Source organism: Eucalyptus grandis, chromosome 5, assembly GCF_016545825.1.
Source record: "Eucalyptus grandis isolate ANBG69807.140 chromosome 5, ASM1654582v1, whole genome shotgun sequence".
Lineage (NCBI taxonomy): Eukaryota > Viridiplantae > Streptophyta > Magnoliopsida > Myrtales > Myrtaceae > Eucalyptus > Eucalyptus grandis.
In genome coordinates, this window is record NC_052616.1 from 49520506 (window position 1) to 49539743 (window position 19238).

Below are 19238 nucleotides of genomic sequence, written 5' to 3' on the forward strand. Positions count from 1 at the left end.
GCTGTTATGAGTCTCGTCTTGTCTCACTATCAAAGTAAAAGTCTTTGAAAAATTCTCTTTCGTAGAAAGTTTGTCTGAAAGTGATATTACCCATCCTCTGGATAAGGGATAACCACGTTGGTCCAAATTTCAAGATTCAAAAATCCAATGTCACCTTACCAGCAAAACATTGAGATTGCATTGGCACATACGTTATAGTCATGGTCGATGCTGATCAACGATGATTCGTCGTTGTTACATTGTCTTTCGCCATCATCGGTGACCAGCCGGGCTTGCCACCCTCACCTGCTGGCGGGCTTAGGGTCCTCCATGGACCTGTTGCTTTCTTCGGGCTTTGGCATGGCGTCGGTTGCTCTTAGCCCGGTCGACCTGGTCCAGGAAACTTCGTAGCGAATATGGTCGACGGAAGAAAGGTAAACGAACGTGACGGATGACATAAGGAAAAGGAAAAGGAGAAGAAGATGGCGGCCGTCCAGAGAGAGAAGGCAAGAGGCGTGCTGTTTCCCACTTGAAGAATAAAAGCACGGCAGAGTCAGCCCAGCCAGCCAATTTTTCCTCACCTCTCTCTTTGCCTTTTCCGCCTCCACGCGAGAGAGAGAGAGAGAGAGAGGGAGAGAAAATTCAAAGTGGACGAACCGAGATGACGGCAATGGCCCATGCTGTCACATCGACGCGTGTGTTCTTGTGAAGACCCAAGTTGTGGTTCTTTCTCAGAAGGAGGAAGAATCTTGACACCTCCGCCATTCACATCAAAGGACTTGATCCCACCACGCAAAGACAGAGAGAGAGAGAGAGAGAGAGAGAGAGAAAGAGAATAAGTAGAAGTCAAACAAAGACAGGAAAAGAAAAGAACCCACTTTGCCATCTCTCCCTCTCTTTATCTTTCTCTGTGGGATTCTCATCAAGAACAGGGGACGAGTTCCTGCGCAGAAAGTGGAAGTTTGGTCGCAGGCATGAACGGGAAGGCCGGCGTTACCAAGGAGCTTAACGAGAAGCACAGAAAGGTTGGTCCTTTTGAACTTTCATCGGCTTTCCGCGGCGAGCTTTTTGACTCTTCGAAGTTTCTTGCTTTTGGGCTGGGTCGATTTCCTTCGTTCGTGGGTCTGTTGGTTTTGGGTTGGTTCTTGATTCTTTCTCGTCTTTCTCCAAGGTTTCTTGTGATACAGCATGTAATGGAGGTTGAGTTGAGTTTTCAAGATTGGATGCTTGCGACGTTTTGAGTTCTGATTTGTGTTTTCTGCTGATGAATCTTTGATTCTATGTATTAGCTTGTTTTTTGCTCATTTGGGATGCAATTTCATGCTTCATATGATGTAGCTTTTTGCTCCAATCCGAAACCGTTGCGTTATGGCGTGCTTTTATCTGGTTCCTGGATTGCTTGTTGACTCTAACGGGGGGCATTGGGTGCTTAAAGCGGAGATTTGCTTCAATATTTTCTCAGTTAATCCGGTTCTCCCAGAACTTTTGAACTTGATTGCAATTTATGATTCCATAGTTTGTCTGTTCGGAGAATTGTTCTTTGACCAAAAGGCGAACCACTTAAATGGAACACCCTTTTTTCTTTTTGGGTTTTACGTTGAGTTTCTTTGCTTGAACGAGTTGTCTTTTTAGTGGAGTAGTTCTCCGTCTCGTCTCGTTGTTCAATGGAGCTTCTAGTGCTGAGTTGTGAAATTCGTATCCAATAAGATTATATAAAAGTAGCTGTATTCAAGCGGTTGGTGACATTTGGTGATTCGATGGTCACTATTTTTCTTCAGCTTAGGCCCACGGTTTGAGCTGTGTGTCATTAATAAGTCAATTATGGGTATGCGGATGAGTTATTCTAATACGATACGCAGCTGTCTATTATAATTGACTTTCTGCTTTGTTCATTGTTTATTGACCAACTTGTGAAGAACTGCGGCATCCTTCAGTCCTAATTGGTTGAACTGCCTATAATTTGAATTTATTAAGGTTGTTCATGTTGAACTAGTTAGCTGGGTATAAGGTTTGAATCTGTTCCGCCGTCTGCATTTTTTTTTTTTGGTGAAAACCGTCTTCATTTTTTATACTGTTAAAAGTCAACAACATTTAATGTATATCTGTCCTGTTTGTGTAGACATCCTTGCAATTATACATACAAGTGAGAGTGTGTACATACAAATGCAACAGATACATCGTGTGCGTAAATCCTCATGTACATAGATGTGTCAGAGGATCAATCTCTGGTAAAATGATTTTACAACCACTTTCGTGTGCACAACTGGAGAAGAAATAATTTAACGACGTTCCTAGTACTTGTAGAAACCGGGCCTCATATGTGAATGTGATAAGTACCCTTTGAGCCAAACTGCCTTCTAGCCTGTTTCAATTTGATTTGCTTACAGTAGGTAACTTTGAATAATCAGTCCATAGCTATATTCTATATATGGGGTTAATGACTAAACTGGTTAACATTAGACACCAAGGATAATATAATTGGTTTCTTCTATTCCACTTTGTTGTGAATGTGAGCAAATGATGCTAAAGCGTGCCCTTAAACGGGAACCAATTGGAATTTTTTGATGAGTGAAAACCCCTTTATGAAATTCTAATGGTGAAATTGTATACCAGTAGCCTGAGATTACCTGATTGTTTGTGTGATGATACATTTTGATCTCTCTCTCTCTCTCTCTCTCTCTCTCACATGCGAGAGCGCATGCCTGCCACATGTTGGTCTTATGTTGCTATCAGTGTTGCTCTTTCCATCTTCAGAACTTATTTTATTTTTCTCTGCGGCCAGACCCCTTCAAAATTTTTACTTGACTCATACTATAAATAACTTTCCATATACTTATGGAGGACTTTTGCTTCATGTAATTACAGATATTGGAGGCTCTGCTTAAATTACCAGAGAACAGGGAATGTGCTGACTGCAGAAGCAGGTAGGTGTCCTGTTTGATGGCTACTATGAAGTTGTGTCATAATGGTGCTCAATAAATGTTTGAAGGGAGAATAATATTTAGTCTCTAATCTATGGGCACTAACTTGTCATTCAAGTGACATCTGCCACTGTTTTGCTTGTTTCTGGCTAACCAACAATTCTGACTTTTTTTATATGCAGAGCCCCACGATGGGCTAGTGTGAATCTGGGCATATTTATATGCCTGCAATGTTCTGGGATACATAGGAGTCTTGGAGTACACATATCAAAAGTACATACTCTTCTCATTGCTATTTTGATGGTCATAGCAGTACACTACAAAGTCTTACCATGTTCATCAAAAGCATGTGTTCTTGCCAAAATGTAGGCCTCACAATTTAACTTACTTTGATTTAGGTGAGATCTGCTACTTTAGACACGTGGCTTCCTGAGCAGGTTGCTTTCATTCAGTGTAAGCTTTCCTGATGATTTCACTCATTTTGTTCTATTACTAACTTTGTTAAAATAATGTAATGTTAATGGTGTCATCCTAAGACTTTATTTATTTATTTATTAGCTATGGGGAATGAGAAAGCGAACAGCTATTGGGAAGCAGAGTTGCCTCCAAACTACAGCAGAGTTGGAAATGAGAACTTCATTCGCACAAAGTATGCCTTCATAAAGTTCATGGGTACCGGATAATTGAGATTTTGCCTCATTTTGTAGGGCCTTTTTTCCATACATGTAAATGGCTGAAATCTCATTTGGTGATCCCTTTGGTCCAGGTATGTTGAGAAAAGATGGGTATCTCGAAATGAAAAAAAGAGATCACCACAAAATACAAGCGGAGCTAAAACACCTGTCTATGAGTCATCACCTGATAATGGTCGCCGAAGTGGCTATTCAAATAGGATAGAGCCCCCTCCAGCTGAAAAGAAAATTTCTCATTCATCTAATGGAGAAGCTAGAGCAACTGCCTCAGAGAATAGTACTTCAGCACCTGCTAAAGTAACACAACAGGTGCACTCCATTTTGACACTTGGTTTTGTTGCATCCTCTTTTGAGATGTGCTTCTCTCGTTTAAAACGGTACGCCTAAGACATGATCCAGGGCTGATTCTGTGGAAAGGAAATTATGATGGGAATAATGATCCTCTTATTTTAAGGTTTGATCCATTCCTTTATTTACCTGAAAACAAAGAGACCCTTATTTTGTATAATGAAATGGTTTTAAGTTCATTGGCATTATGATTTTGGGCCTTGAAATTTTCCATTAGTAGTGTGAGCAAATCCTATTTGCTCTTTGCCCTCCTTATGTCATATCAAAATTTGACTATCCTGTGGGCGAGTAAAACATAATTTTACAGAGAAAGAAAACTAAAGAATGTGGGTACCTTTTTACTTTTTATTGTCTGAGAATCATTACTTTCAAAATTGCTAAAAACGTTTTCTTATCTTGAAACTTGAGCTGCATTTTGTACTCGATATTTGAGTAATATCAACACAAAATAAGCAATTCTAGGAAATGTACATGTCATTCTAACTTAGCAATATTCAAATTAAAGGAGTTTGGAATTATAGTGCTAAGACAATTGGCGCTGTGCATAGGTAGTTGCCAAAACCAAGCCACAAGAAGAGGTAGAGAAAACTAAACCAGAAGGTTCCAAGGCTGAGTCTATGAGAAAGGGGGCGGAGAAACCTAAGTCAGAAGTTCCTGAGGCTGAGTCTACAGAAAAGCAAGCAAATCTTCCCCCAGTTGTGCCACCTGCCAAAGTTGATTATGCTACCGAGCTCTTCAACTTGCTCTGCATGGAAGATAGTAAATCAAATGGCTCTCATTTGGACTCTGCCAATGGCAATTCTTTAGCAGAAGCTCAATGTACGTTTCCTTCCCTACTTATTTGAGTAATGATGTCCGATGTTGTATGTCTTCCCTCAGTATATACCTTTGTACCCTGTTCAAGTTGCAGCAGCACCAGCAAAATCAGTACCCGGGAATGTTAATTCAACAGTAGCAGCAGAAAGAAATATGCCGGCAAAATCTGGTATTCAGCATCCACAAGTAAATTCCCAGATAGCGACTTCATACCTTCCAGAGAAGGTAATTGCCAGTATTCCCTCATGTGAAAAGGAAAGCTTACGGATGGATCTACATCATTTAGTTGAACTCTTTTTCTCAAGCTGCTTAGGTCTGTTCATTTATTTGAGTTTTTTCTCAATACTATTATGCTTTCTATAGGAAGCGAGTTGGTTTTGGTTCTTAATGTCCTTGATTTTGTGCAGTCCAACCTAGCGTCTCCATTCTCTATCCAACAACAGCAACTACTTCCTATCCTACCTCAACAACAGTCCTTCCTCGGTAATGGAGTCCAATACCATAATGTGAACGTACCTCAGCCAAGCTTGAATGCTGCGCCAACGGCGTCTCCACAGTATAGGGGAATCATTAATCAAGCTCCTGGAATGATGTCATTAGCCGAAACACAGAAACATATGCAGGTTTAGATCGTTTGATTGCAAGTTTTGCGGGATTCACTTTGGTTTTTAACCTTTTTGTTGAGAGGAAGTGTACTTACCTTATTATTATTCCCTGTACCAGATGGCAAACGGCCAACAGGCAAGGCTTGTGGGTTCAGTTGCTTATCCACCACAGAGGTAAATAGGCTCAAACTAAACCCCATGTGATCATATGATCATAACCAGATATCTGTCTAGACAATATGTTAATTTTTGGATAATCGTGCTCAAAGTTGTGAATAGATAGTACAGAGTGCAAAACGAATTTCTTGTGCCATTTTCACCCTAAAATTAACTTTTGAAGTTGAATATCAGTCTTTTTCTTGTTCAAATAGGTCCTACGTTGGTGGGCCAGGAGCTCCAATAAATGGTGCTATGAGAACAAATTTTCCTCAGACCATGATGCGGCCAAGACCATCTATCACCCCAACTCCATCTGGGCACGACTACGACTTCTCATCTTTAACGCAAGGACTATTTATGAAACGGTGATAAATACTTGCGCGTGTGAATATCGATTTCCTTCTCTTTCTCCCTTCTCCTGTAGGATATATTGATTGATTTACATGGAAATAGCACAGTAGATACTTCGTTCTAGGATGGGGTGTTCATAATTTGGGGGGGTAGATATCATTTTCGATTTGGGAGATAGGACAAAAATTCATATTGGTATCTGCTACAATAAAAGCGGGTTGGTGTGTTCTTCATTTTGTCGAGTAGCATTGAGAGGGGCATGATCTATTTCAATGCCTGTACCTTTTGTAAATTAACCAATTCATTTCGAAATTTCATTCTTCTTTATCTCGTGTGGTGATAGAACCTTAACGATAGTTGTGGTTTCCTTTCGATGGTGATGAATGCGCGTATCGAATGTTCAGCCTAAGAAATGGGAAATCTCGTGTTCATATGATATGATATGACTGCATCTGTGTGAACTGGAAATGCCATGGATTGACTTTAGAAAGGCTTTCAGAGCAATAAAAACATTTGAAGAGGACGTTAAAAAGGTATCTATGACGGCCCAAGCGTGGGGCATGTTTCCTGTCTCACATCACTTAGAGGAGAGTCCTTGGGTTAATTTATAAGGCTTAGGTTCTTCTAATCGTGCGACGCGTGTTTAAAGCGAGATCAAAGTGTTAGCGGATAATATTAAGCGAGGAGTCGGAACGGAAATATTAGCGATGATAACAAGCTTGATATCCTTGAAGAAGGAAGATACACAACTATCGCTCCATCATTGCAACCCAAAACGGAACAAGTTAAATGCGACCTCGAGCAAAATTAAAATCAGCTTACTTCGACATTATCCTATTCAAGCTTTGTGAAGATGCGATGGTTGCCGATGAGATTGACAAGTATCGAAATTTGGAAGAGAAGACTCGTACCTTCGACATGCGAGTTATTATTGTAGTTGCGCGTTTTGTTGGGAATTTATGGCTGGAACAGCAGTATTTGGTTCAAAATCTTTATAGGTGGCAATTAATATTTGAAGTTTGGGGATACATGAATTCCAATTTGTTTGATTAACAATAATTTCACTTTATATTTTAGCAAAAAGCAACTATTTGACTATCAACACAAAGGCCCCAAAAAAAAAAATAATAACAAAGCCAAACTCATGATTATTATCACTGATAAAAAAATCCAAAACCTGCTTAAACTTGACTTCAATATAGGATATGTGTTTAATGGATGGCTAGTGGTAAGAAAAAAATGGTTACTTAGAAAACATTGGAGAAAATTACCAAAACAATTCTAAAACTATTGTAATTTTTCCAATTTAGTTATAAATTTTTTTTTTTTTTTTTTTTTTCCTTTTTTCTTTTTTCTTTTCCTTTTTTCTTTTTCTTCTTTTGGCCAATTCAGTCCTAAAACAAATTATGCCAATTTAGTCTATTTGACCAAATTTGACTAGTTGGCATTAACGTGGATGCTAGGCATCTGACTAATGCAGATGGTGAGGCCGGCGACCGGCCAAAAGAAAAAGAAGAAGAAAATAAGAGCAATTTTTTAAATAATACTTTGTTATCTGAATTTTTCATTAACTTTTTTCTTCTTCTTTTTTCCTTCTTTAGTCTATTTGACCAAATTTGACTAGTTGGCATTAACGTGGATGCTAGGCATTTGACTAATGCAGATGTGTTATCTGCCATTAACTTTTTTCTTCTTCTTTTTTCCTTCTTCTGGTCAGATTGGCCAGAGGCTAGGGTCAGCAAGGCCTCACTCTTTGCAGTGTTAGGTGAGCTCACCCTCATCGCCGTTGCAACAATTGGCGAGCTTGAGGTCTCGCCCAGCCACGGCGAAGGCGAGCTTAACTTTGCCCAACGACAATGAGGTCTCACCGGTTCCAGCTTCTAGTGTCGTTGGTCTCACTAGCTATAGCTTTTGGCTGGTCTGGCAACCGAATTTGGCCAACCAAATTTGGTTAGATAGATTGAATTGACACAATTATGAAATAATTAATATTAAATTGGTGAAAGATTTTTTTTTTTGGGATTTAAGACTATTTTAGTAATTTTATTTGAACACATTGTAATGACGAATGTAAGACAATACCTCCTTGCTCTCTCGGCCCCAAGGGTTTGCTGGGAGATATGAGGAGAAACAAAGTCACGGAGTTTGGTGATGCCACGTGATTATTCTATGGGTATCAAGATAAATGACTAAATTATCTCGCATGATCTCTCTCTTTTATCTTATCTTATCTCAAATGAATCTTCAGACGATATTGTTGACCTGCTTCAACCGCCTCACGTTGACCAGCGTCGGTCACTAGTTGCGTAAGCAATGCTTAGACGATCGTGTCCTTTTGGGGGGACAATCTAATTATGACTAGGGGTGAGCATAAGACGAGGATGTCCTTCAAGAAGGTCTAGGGTCAAATTTGTAAAAGCTTATTTATGTCGATGATTAATGACTCTTTTTATTTTATAAAAAAAATCAATTCTACTAAGTTTTCATATTATGCAGGGTCGATAACTTTTCATGTAATTGTAGTCCTTTTTTTTTTTTTTTTTTAAAGTCGGAAATTATTTCCAATATATTAGAACGTAAGTTTTATCTTAATTTCAAAATAGTCTTCATAATATATAAGGTTATTTTTATGTAGTAGTGCGAACCGGTGCAAAATCAACTTTTGGCCAACAGGATAAAGTTGGGCTAATTTGAATTTCCCCATGTAATTTCATGATTATGTCGCTTTCGAGTGACTAAAGAACTTTAAACTCCATTTATTTTGTGAAAAAAATGAATGATGTAAAAATATTTTTGTTAAATATGATCGTTGGTATCACTTCCAAAAATTACTGAACTGGTTGATACAAATTGTTATCAAGCAATAAAAGTATTTTTAATTGATTTATTGTTTAAGTAATTTTTAAAATTTATCATAAATTAGTACACTTGTAACAATTTTATCATCGATTTTACCATTTGTTAATTTTGTTTAAATTTTACTATCAAATTGCTGAGTTTGATGACACATGACAATTGATTGGTATATATGTTTGGGATTTTACTCTCTATTTATCACAATTGTACCAGTTTGTGATTTTTTTGTGGTATTAATTCAATTTAATGGATTGTATATCAATTTGAAGGTTTTGACTATCAAAAAAATAGTTTGGGATAAATTTGTTATAAATTCATCAATTTGAAGTTTTTTGTGGTTATTTAAGGTAAATTTATCACAAATATACTATTTTGAAGTTTATGATAGTAAAAAAATTGGATTGAAATAAATTTATTCTAAATGTACTAGTTTGAGATTCTTCATGATATTATCCCTTATTATTTCAGTCAATATAAGTTATTATTTATAGAAAAAAATACATATATTTTTTAAAATTATCCAGTTTGTCATAAGACAAGCGGAGCCGGTGTCCAGATTCATTGCTCCCATTTACTCAAAAGATTTTCAAAGTCACGACCGAAAGGAATCGGACCGAAGATCTACGACCCGACCCGACCCGACCCGAGACCGAGACCGACAGGACAAAAGGGCAACAAGACAAGGTGGCCACGTCAGTGACGTCTTCATCTTCTCTTCCTCCTGCGCCTCCGCGGCTCCTCCTTTTCGCTTTGCTCGCGCACCTCGTCGTCTTCCTTTTTTTATGCATTAAACAAGAACCCAATCCAACCCTCTTCAGCCGCGAACAATATAGTAATGAAAAGCGGCCCACTTGATGAATTCCCTTTCCCAATTGCTTCGCCTTGCGTGTGCCTCCCTCTCTCTCTCTCTCTCTCCCATCGCGTTTCGGCGGAAAGTTCTTCCTTCTCCTCCAAGAGGTGAGACCGACGGGGGCCCGTCTTTTTCTTCTTCTTGGGTTCTCGAGGGGTGGAGGGTTCGTGGGTAGGGTTTCTTGAAGCCGGGCGTTGGTGGGTTTGTGTGCGGGGTTTCTTGATTTTCTTGGTTTGTGTGTTTTTGAGTGCCTGTGCGGTTGTTGGGTGTGTTGAGGTTTCTGAGGAGTGGGCTTGATGGATAACGCTGGCTGGAGGCCGCTGATGCCGCCGGAGGGTGGCGAGGGAGGAGGAGCCGGGGGCGCTGGAGGTGCGATTGATGGGAACGACTGGAGGGCTCAGCTTCTGCCCGAATCACGGGAGAGGATCGTCAACAAGATGTGAGTACCCGCTTTCCTTTGCTTGGGTTTTCATCCTTTTTCGTAGGGAAAAATGTGGGGTTTTACGATAGATCTTTGCTTGGGGACGATTCCCAAGGGTTTAGCAAATATGGTCGTGTTATTAGGTCGAGGCACGACGTGGATTCTGAGGTTGCTTTAGTCTTGGTTAAGTTTCAATATGGGATTTAGCGGGTATGTAGGCCTGTAGCTCTTGTTACATCGGCGATTATGTAGCATAAGAAGATGGTTATATTTCTTTCTTGTTTGAAATGGGTCGTCTTCTTTCACCAGCGGGGTTTATCATAGCATGTGGATGAACAAAATTGCAGCAGTAATGCCATGTGGCTTTCTGGTAGGAGAACAGTCACTGGATGATGGCTGTTATGCTCATGACAAAAATTTACTTATCCAGAGCCTAAGGATTTTTAGGCGTCTTATTGCTTGTAGGTTGCGTTATTTTTTATTAATCTTGAATATATTTAGTTTATATAAGCTCTTACTAGAAGAGATACATGGACGTATCATCTGATTTTCCCTTCTCCAATTCAATATTGTCACTGAAGTAGTAATAGGTGTTGGAGGCCCAAAGGTTTTCCACAGGAAACCTTTTCTTCACTTACCTTGAGTTGCAATGGGTGAAATCCCACCTGTGCCACCTGTAATAGAAGTAGATGCTATTAATGTGTGTGGGTTTAGGTGTCACCAAAGTTTTATAGGTTTGTGAATTCTTATGTGTGTTATTTTGGATCATTTCTCAGTTTGCTTTCTTATTAGGGATAAAGCTATTCAGTGAAGAAAAGGTTTATGTAATAGCATCATTTCTCAGTCGGAACTGGAAGAATTACCGGTGTTCCAAACATGTGGTGGCATTGAAGTGATGTGCAATGAGAACTCATTCAACTTAGTAGATTGCTTAGTGGGCCAATTTAGTGTTTTTGTGCCTGTTTGGTGGTGCAGAGAATGGGGAAGAACAGGTGTTTACAGTGGTGTATGGTCCTGGAGAGGATAGTGCTGGGAGTTCTTTTGGGGATTGGCTCTCTGATGTTAGATGTAAATGGGGAGTGCCTTCAGTGATTGGGGGAGACTTCAACATGGTATTATGTACACATGAACAGAACGTGATTAGTACTGACATAGCTCGCATGAGGGAATTTTGGCAAATCTTAGACACCATTTGCCTAATTGGCTTGTCATTGGTAGGTCTAGGGACGGGGAGGGGCTATCAATTTCATGCATTGATTGGTTCCTAGTTTCAACAATATGGGAGGATATCAATCCGAGCTAGATTCAAAAGTTGTTACCTTGAGTGACCTCCGTCCACCATCCAATTGTGTTAAGGGGAGATAGGTATTAAATGGGGCCCCTCTCCCTTCTGGTTTGAGAATATGTGGCTCACAGTAGAAGATTTCAAGGAGGTAGTTCTTAATTATTGGAAGAATATTTCTTTTAGAGGGTATGGCAGCTTCCCTTTTGCTTCGAAGGTATATTCTGAAACAATAAAGTCATGAGAAGTTTGGGGATGTGGAAAACAAAACTAAAGAGACAATTTAAGAAGTTGAAAGGCTTGACAATAAGGAGACTGGATGACCTTAATGGAGGAGAGCGATTTAGGAGAATGGGATTGAAAAAAAAGAAGTCTTGCTTTGTTGATTCTAATGGAAGAAACCTCCTGGATACATATTTCTTAGGAGATTTGGTTTGATGAGGGTGACAGAAACACGAAGTCCTTTCATAAGATGGCCATTGCTCATAGAAGATATAACTTCTTTAGTGAATTGGAAGTTTTTGGGATGGTTGTTGAAGATGTGGATGCCATGAATGCGTGGTTATGTAGAATTCTATGCTGATTTATACAGAGAGAGATGTTTTGGGAGACTAATTTTGAGGCTTCCCTTGATCCCAATATGGTTGAGATGCTGCAGACGCCTTTTGAAGAGGAGGAGATTAGAAGTGCAGTCTTGGGGTGTAATGGAGATAAGGTACTAGGTCCTTATGGATTTGTGTTGAAATTGTGAAATTGTTCAGGAGAATTGGAGAATGTTAGTGAAGACCTTCTAAAGGAGTTCTAGAGTAGGGGGGAAGTTTGTAGATAATCTAAATTGTACATTCTTAGTTATCATTCCTAAGGAGCCTGGTGCAATGGATGTTTAGGACTTTAAGCTAAAAACTTGGTGGGTAGTGTCTATAAGATTTTAGCCATAGTTCTTGCTGGTCATTTGAAAAGGTTCTACCTCACCTTGTGGGACCTTTCAAATTGCTTTTGTGGAAGCTTGCAGGGGTGAGCATTGGACCAGCCCAAAAATTGGGGACCAAAACTATACGGGTTGGTTCCTGGATTAGGTGCTGGACCAGTCCAACCTGGATTATGCACACTCCTAAAAGCTTGTCACACATTGGATGCTATTCTTACTGCTAATGAGGCGGATGATTGTCTTGAGGAAAGAAAAGCAGAAGTGATTTGCAAATTCGACACGGAGGAGGCCTATGATCACGGATCATGGGAGTTTTTGATGTATGTGTAAAGAAGAATGGCTATTGGTGACCAACGGTGTAGATGGATTTTAAGATGCATTTCTTCATCGACTTTCTTGGTTATGGTGAATGGCAGTCAAAGCTGTTTCTTCAAGTGTTCTATAGATTTAAGGCAGTCCTCTGTCACTTTTATTATTTGTGTTGGACATGGAAGTGTTGAGCAAGATGCTGATTAAAGCTACCAGTTAGATTAGTGGTTTCATGGTTGACAATACTTGTAATGAAGATTCCATAATTCCTTTTTCATTTGCGGATGATGCCATAATTTTCTTGGAGGATGACATCAAACAAATTTTGCACTTGAGAAGCATACTGTTATGTTTTAGCTGTCTTCTGACTGAAAGTGAATTTGGGAAAAAAGTGAAATAACTCCTTTGAGCGAGAATGTAAATTTGCAAGAACTGTCTTGGATTCTTGGTCGTAAGGTTGCCAGCATACCTATAAAGTACTTGGGGCTGCAGTTGGAAACCACTTACAAAGCAAAAGCTGCATGGAATCTAATGATACAAAGATTTGAAAAGAGTTTAAGCGGGTGGAAGATGGCTTATTTGTTCAAGGGAGGTAGACTTATGTGGATGAAGCATGGGCTTTCTAATCTTCTGGTTTGCTTTCTTTATTTGTTTCCAATCCCTATTTCAGTGGCAAAAAGACTTGAGAGCGTACAAAAAAAGTTTTTAGGGAGGGATGACAATCTGAGATTTCATTTAGTTAATTGGAGTATTGTAACACAATCAGTTGCTTCCTTTTTTTTTTTTTTTTGGGGGTTGGTTGGGGGTAAAGTCATTGGTTCTTGTATATAAAGCTTTGCTTGTACAAAGGTTGTGGATATTTAATGGGGAGAAAACTAGCCCTTGGAAAGAGAAAAAAAAGGAGGGGGGGGTTACTCGTTGCAAAGTTTGGCTTGGAAGATACTGAGTGGATAACAAAATCTAATGGAGGAACACATGGAGTCAAGCTTTGGAAGCACATTAGGTAAGGATGGGATGCTTTCTAAAAGACTTTCTATTAAAGTGGGAAATGGTAGGCATACTATATTGCGGGGTGACATGTGGTTTGGAGACACTGCTTTCAAAGACTTATTCCTGGATGTGTGTGCACTAGAAACAAGAGAGCTAGGATGGCTGATTGTTGGAGGACTGACAACAGAGAAATGGTGTGGTAAATTAAAAACTTAGATAGGGCTCAAGATTAGAAGCCCAAAGCTTTCTTGAATATTTTTGAGTTTTTGTATCAAGTGATATTAGATGTGAGGATGATAGGCTGTGGAGGAATCGTTGTCCCTCTGGAACTTTTTCTGTCAAAGCCTACTATTCTGATCTCTTTTCTACTCAGATGCAATTACAACAGAGCACACTCTGCCCATGGATATCTATTTGGAAAGTCAAGTTTCCATTGAAGGATTCATTTTGTGATTGGCAAGCTACTTGGGGATGTATTCTTACTTCAGATAATCTTTAGAAGCGAGGAAAAATACTAGCTAATAAGTGTTTTTTGTGCAAGACTAAACAAGAGAGCATGAATCATTAATTTTTACAATATAGCTGGACTAGAAGATTTGGGCTACAGTTTTTGCAATTTTAGGAGTAAATTGGTTGACCTTAGGCACAGTATGACACGGACTTTGGGCTTGGAGAGGGACTTTCAGTTTGTGTGTCATAAAGAAAATACTACTAAATTTATTCCACTAATTGTTTTTTTAGCTCATTTGGAGAAAAAGGAAAAAAAGAGCATTTCAAGGAGTTGAATCCTCGTGGAAATTTTTTAGGGATGATTTTGGTATAGCGGGAAAGTTCAATGTCACACATAGTTTGGTGGAAATGTTAGAAATAGTCTTTGTGCATTATATTGTTTACGCGTGTCTTCTGTTTTTAGCCATTTTGTTAGGGGTGGTACTCCCTTGGTGCTTCTTAATGAAATCTTATAATCATTGACAAGAAAATGATTGGCCAGAAATAATCGCAGCTGAAGTGCAAATCTCTTTTGATATGCAGAATGGAGACTTTGAAGAGACATCTTCCCGTTTCTGGTCCAGAGGGTTTGCGCGAACTCAATAAAATTGCCATGAGGTTTGAGGAAAAAATTTATGCTGCTGCAGTAAGCCAGGTATTATATGATGTCCATGTCCACCATTTGTGTTTCATTCTCTTCGATCTTATCTTTGATAGCATTTTATGAAGTTGCCTGGGAGGTACTGCTTACTTATTCTGTATCAAGTTTCTATGTGGATAGAGGATGCGTAAACAAACTGGATAGGCTTGTGCTTAAAAATTTTTGGAAAGCATTCTTTTATTGAGAATTTCTATGATGCATGCATTTATATAGCAAGTGGAACTGTTTAAATATTTAAATTTAGCTTTGCACCAGAGATATCAGGTTTGCTCAGTGCTGAGATATTGTACTGAGTTTTAAGTTATAGTTTCAAATCGAAATCTACTTTATTTTCTTTCTAATTTGATTATTTAATTAGTCTATTATGAAGTGATTTAGTGACTTCTGCTTCCTTTACCTTTTAGTCTGATTATTTAAGGAAGATATCTCTGAAGATGTTGACAATGGAGACAAAGTCTCAGAGTACCGTACCTAGTGCTTCACCATCTAACTCTGCAGGGAATAGCAGTGAGGACTCCGGTACGACTTAAGTTCCTGTTACTTGATACCATTGATATGGGAATTGGAATTTCTGTTTTGTTATCCCTTTGTATATTTACATATATGTATATTTCCTCTTACACAATTTTTCATTCATGTGCTTGCACTATTATTATTATTATTATTATTATTATTATTATTATTATTATTATTATTTTGATTCATTGTTTTTGAGCAACTTAAGTCCTAAAATTTGTGATAGTCATCTTAGCTCTTTTATGTTTTAGTGACAGAAAATCTACACGACTTTTTTATTTATTAATGGCCACATAGGATTAAAAGATTATAAAAAAGGTCGTGGCATCTTCCTTCCACTTAAAATTGACAGAGTTAATGGAATGAATCAAGTGTATTCAATTGCAAGTATTGTGACTTGAATGCACAAAATGAAAGTTTTAGGACTTAAGCACATTAGCAAAACAAATTTTAGGACTGGCCCTGGAATTGTCCTCTTTTTGGGCTCTACATGGTACACATTTATATACCCATGACAAGCCGTGCTGCTTATTTATAGGGCAAATGCTCCACTGGCACATGGAATTTTTGATGGATTTTCGTTTTAGCACCCCGAAGTTAATTTCTTTTTGCCATTCTTGCTCATTTGTAACCTCAAATACACATTAATACCATGGGCAGTGGCACATTTGAATTTCTTTGTTTCATTTCTAACTTATTGATTTAAGAACTGTAAGATCTTGGTTGTTTGCTTCATAGAATCAGATATGCATCTGTGAAGAACAAGTTCAACTAGAAAGGGCCAAACACTTGCATATTTTGTAACTTCCTCCCACTTCTTTGCCTCAAAATTTCTTTTTTAAAAATGAGTCTCTCTTATGGCGTCAAAAGATGCTTGTTTGCAAAAGATAATTCACTTTACTCTTTTTAAAAAAAAAAAAAAAAATAAGATTTCAAGATCAATTCAAGTACATGAACTTCACAGAGATTTTTATTTAGTACTCGCTGAAAAGAAAATGAGTGAGTAATTGTTTGTCTGTTTTTGCATATCCATTATCCATCTAGTATCACTTGCTCAGAAAGTTTCAAGTTAAAGTAATTAAAGGTCATTGTCGGGGTGCATCTATCCCTCATTCCTTTAGTCTTTTTGTGCTATTTGCATTTACTGCTGCTATGCATGTATCGATCCAGTTTCTTGATGCACTAACATAACTTGTATATATTGTATGTCATCTCACGTTATGCATCCATAAATTCAAAGCCAAAGCCAACCAATTCCCAATTCCTTAGCTGTGGATCAGCCTCAAGCAAATCGACAGTAGTTAGTTTGGAATACTCAGAATAATTGTTCCTCCTTGAGTTCAGGCTTCAGCCTGGTTTGGCCTGCCCATCAATCAAATCTCTCCCTCTCTCTCTTCCTCATTTCTCTCCCGCTCGTTTCTCTTCTGCAATTTTTTCTGCAAATTCTCATACTCCAGTGGACTTCATTGCTCTCTTGCTCTTCCATTCTTTGTAAGGCCTCCGTTCTCTAAGTAGCTTAAGCTTTCCTCTAGGGTTTTCCATCTCAATCCTTCATATGCTATCTCTCAATTCGCTTTTCATTTTTTTTTTTTTTTTTTTTTGAAGGAAAGCCAGGAGACTTTTTAGGGTTTAGTTACTTTCCTTATGTGTTGATAAGAGTTTATATAGTCCTCTTGTAACATTTCTTGCCAACCTTACTCTTCATCATCATCAGCAGGCAAACGTGCTCGGTTACATGCTTCCAATCAAGATGAAAGCCGAAACTCAGTGGATCACATCAGCCAATTGCCCGACGCCATAATCCTTCATATCTTCTCCTTCATGACCACAAAAGATGCCATCAAAACCAGTGTCTTGTCCAAGCGATGGCGTTCCACTTGGACTTCTAATCAGTATATGAGTTTCTCTTTGCCCCGCGGCAGTAGCCGGAAATCCAAGGGCTTCATCAATTTTGTTGACTCGGTGCTGTTACGCTGCACTGCAATTAAGGCAAAAAGATTCCTCTTTGATGCTCCTTGTCTCGCCTTGGTGCAATCAAGTCTTGATAAGTGGCTCCAGTTTGCCATTGAGCATGGCATCGAAGAGGTATCAGTAAGTCTGCATTACTGGCGCCACAAAGTTTATGTGTTGCCGCGAATCTTGTTCCGTTGCACCACGCTGGTGAGTTTGCGTGTGTCCCAATGCTGTTTTTCAGTGTTTGGCACTGTGAATTGGTGTTCGTTGAAGACATTGCGCATTGAACATGCGGAGTTGAACGATGATGGGATGGTGAGAGTTTTGAGTGGCAGCCCTGTTCTAGAGTTCCTTGAGTTGAAAAGTTGCCTGGGCGTCAAGCACATCGTGATTGAATCAAAAAGTTGTAAAGAGTTGGTGATTGATTCTCATGAGTTTGGTGATGATGAAGGTTTGACGTTGAAAATTTCAGCACCTCATCTTCTCAAATTGCGCCTGTTGGGCAATTCTCAAGGGGGAGAGTTCAGACTAGATGATGTATCCTCGTTGATTGAGGCTGAGTTAAATTTCGACATGGAAGGCTTTGCAGCTGATGATGGTGATCTTGTTAGGGGGCTTCTCAAGAGGCTGCATCATGTCCCGAAATTGGTGATGGGGAGCTGGTGCCTTCAGGTGTGAACTGATCTTTTTACCCCTGTTATTTCTGGTTCAAGTTGTGGACATGCATTACACATTCTGCCATTTGCTTAGGATAAATCTTGATATTGTTCATTGGTGCTTGATGATACTGTGCTCATAAATTGTTATTTTAGAGAAACGTTGTTGTTGTATGGAGCTTTAAAGGAATTTTTGCTGGACAAAGATTTTTTCCTTCTCATAATAGAACTTTACACATTGTAAGCTAATATTACCTTTATGAGTCCAGCATTACATTGACTTAGATAAGACTAAAATCCGATGTCCTCGTTTGCTCATTCATTTGGTCTGTTGGCTATTGTGAGAGGCTGTTGGAATTGCAAGCATGTCTTATGTCTGATCTACTTTAGTGATTCAAGAAAGTAAAAGTAATCAGTTTCTGGTTCTTCCACCATGATGATGTGCTTAGGCGCTGTCGTTAACGGAGGCGAGAGAAGAGGTTCTTCCAACCTTAGAATGTCGGCATCTGATACTACTTGGCGCAGCAGGCCATGAGGGAGTTCCTGTTATAGCGGAAATACTCGAAAGTACGCCGCGCTTGGAGAAGTTGTTCTTACAAATGACTCGCACACTCAATTCCATGGTACATAACCTAGAACTCTCTTGGTTAATTTACCACCAGATTTATGTGAACATATGTAGATCCTGAGTCCCCATATAAACCTGTATTTTCTTTTCTTCTCGTGATTGAAAATCATTTTTGTACCTTTATCCTTTTAATTGACATTTTGGATTCTCAATTAATTTATATTTCTCTTGGTGTAGTAAATGCTATTTTATATTATTAAAATCTTGATATTTGTCTCATCTAGTTCTAGATGTGTATCTCCACCTTAGTCATGATGTTCTATATCTGCAGACTGTGTCCAATGCGGAGAGTGTAGGCCATCGTGACTTTGATGGAGAAGAATTTTGGAATTCTGCAAAGTGGAGGATCTACCAGTGTTTGATGCATCTCAAGCATGTTGAGATTGTTGATCACGGTAGCAATTCGCTGGCATGGGAACCTGTTCTTTCCCTGCTGAAGTTTCTCCTCCAGAATGCACTCTGGTTGGACAAAATAGTGATCGATAGTACCAATTCCAAATCGTCCCAGGCAGTTGATCCATGGGGCCTGCTTGACGTGGCCAGGATTCTTCTATCGCTCCCGAAGCGTTCCCCAAGTGCAAATGTCATTCTAAGGTATCCTTCCCAAGGAAGTTCGTCTAAACATGTGCGTAAATCCTGATTATCTCATCGACACCAATGATGTCTTTTCCTCTGTTTTGTACCTTTACATTTATAGGAGATGTGATTGAATGCAACTCCCGGGGCAGAAATTTGAAATAAAACTTCCCCTTTCTGTATGTTTCAACTGGAAACTTTTAGCTCAGCTTAATATTGTTTCAGAAGTTACAATGCATGTCTTTCTCAGAA

At 39.0% G+C, this 19238-nt stretch overlaps 2 protein-coding genes across 7 annotated transcripts; both read left to right on the forward strand.

The window, feature by feature from the left end:
- Positions 1 to 237: 237 nt before the first annotated feature.
- LOC104445332 (ADP-ribosylation factor GTPase-activating protein AGD5) lies at positions 238 to 6191 on the forward strand. Of its 3 annotated transcripts, none has more exons than XM_010059189.3 (11): positions 238 to 1004; positions 2845 to 2903; positions 3083 to 3173; positions 3299 to 3353; positions 3459 to 3549; positions 3667 to 3901; positions 4489 to 4759; positions 4845 to 4981; positions 5164 to 5379; positions 5480 to 5535; positions 5733 to 6191. In XM_010059189.3, exons 1-11 carry the CDS (start codon positions 954 to 956, stop codon positions 5887 to 5889), a joined length of 1419 nt encoding a protein of 472 aa, XP_010057491.2. In that variant the 5' UTR covers positions 238 to 953; the 3' UTR covers positions 5890 to 6191. The 3 variants fall into 3 exon arrangements, with proteins under 3 accessions (XP_010057491.2, XP_039167918.1, XP_018730215.2); XM_039311984.1 differs by having other exon boundaries at positions 4854 to 4981; XM_018874670.2 differs by having other exon boundaries at positions 242 to 1004; positions 4851 to 4981.
- A 3251-nt stretch (positions 6192 to 9442) lies between these two features.
- Positions 9443 to 19238, forward strand: LOC104445341 (F-box/LRR-repeat protein At5g02910). Of its 4 annotated transcripts, XM_039312486.1 has the most exons (7): positions 9443 to 9684; positions 9854 to 10016; positions 14540 to 14651; positions 15062 to 15176; positions 16885 to 17798; positions 18232 to 18405; positions 18682 to 19238. In XM_039312486.1, the coding sequence occupies exons 2-7, from the start codon at positions 9874 to 9876 to the stop codon at positions 19048 to 19050; spliced, it is 1827 nt and encodes a 608-aa protein (XP_039168420.1). In that variant the 5' UTR covers positions 9443 to 9684; positions 9854 to 9873; the 3' UTR covers positions 19051 to 19238. The 4 variants fall into 4 exon arrangements, with proteins under 4 accessions (XP_039168420.1, XP_010057527.2, XP_010057528.2 ...); XM_010059225.3 differs by having other exon boundaries at positions 9444 to 10016; positions 16888 to 17798; XM_010059226.3 differs by having other exon boundaries at positions 9444 to 10016; positions 16891 to 17798.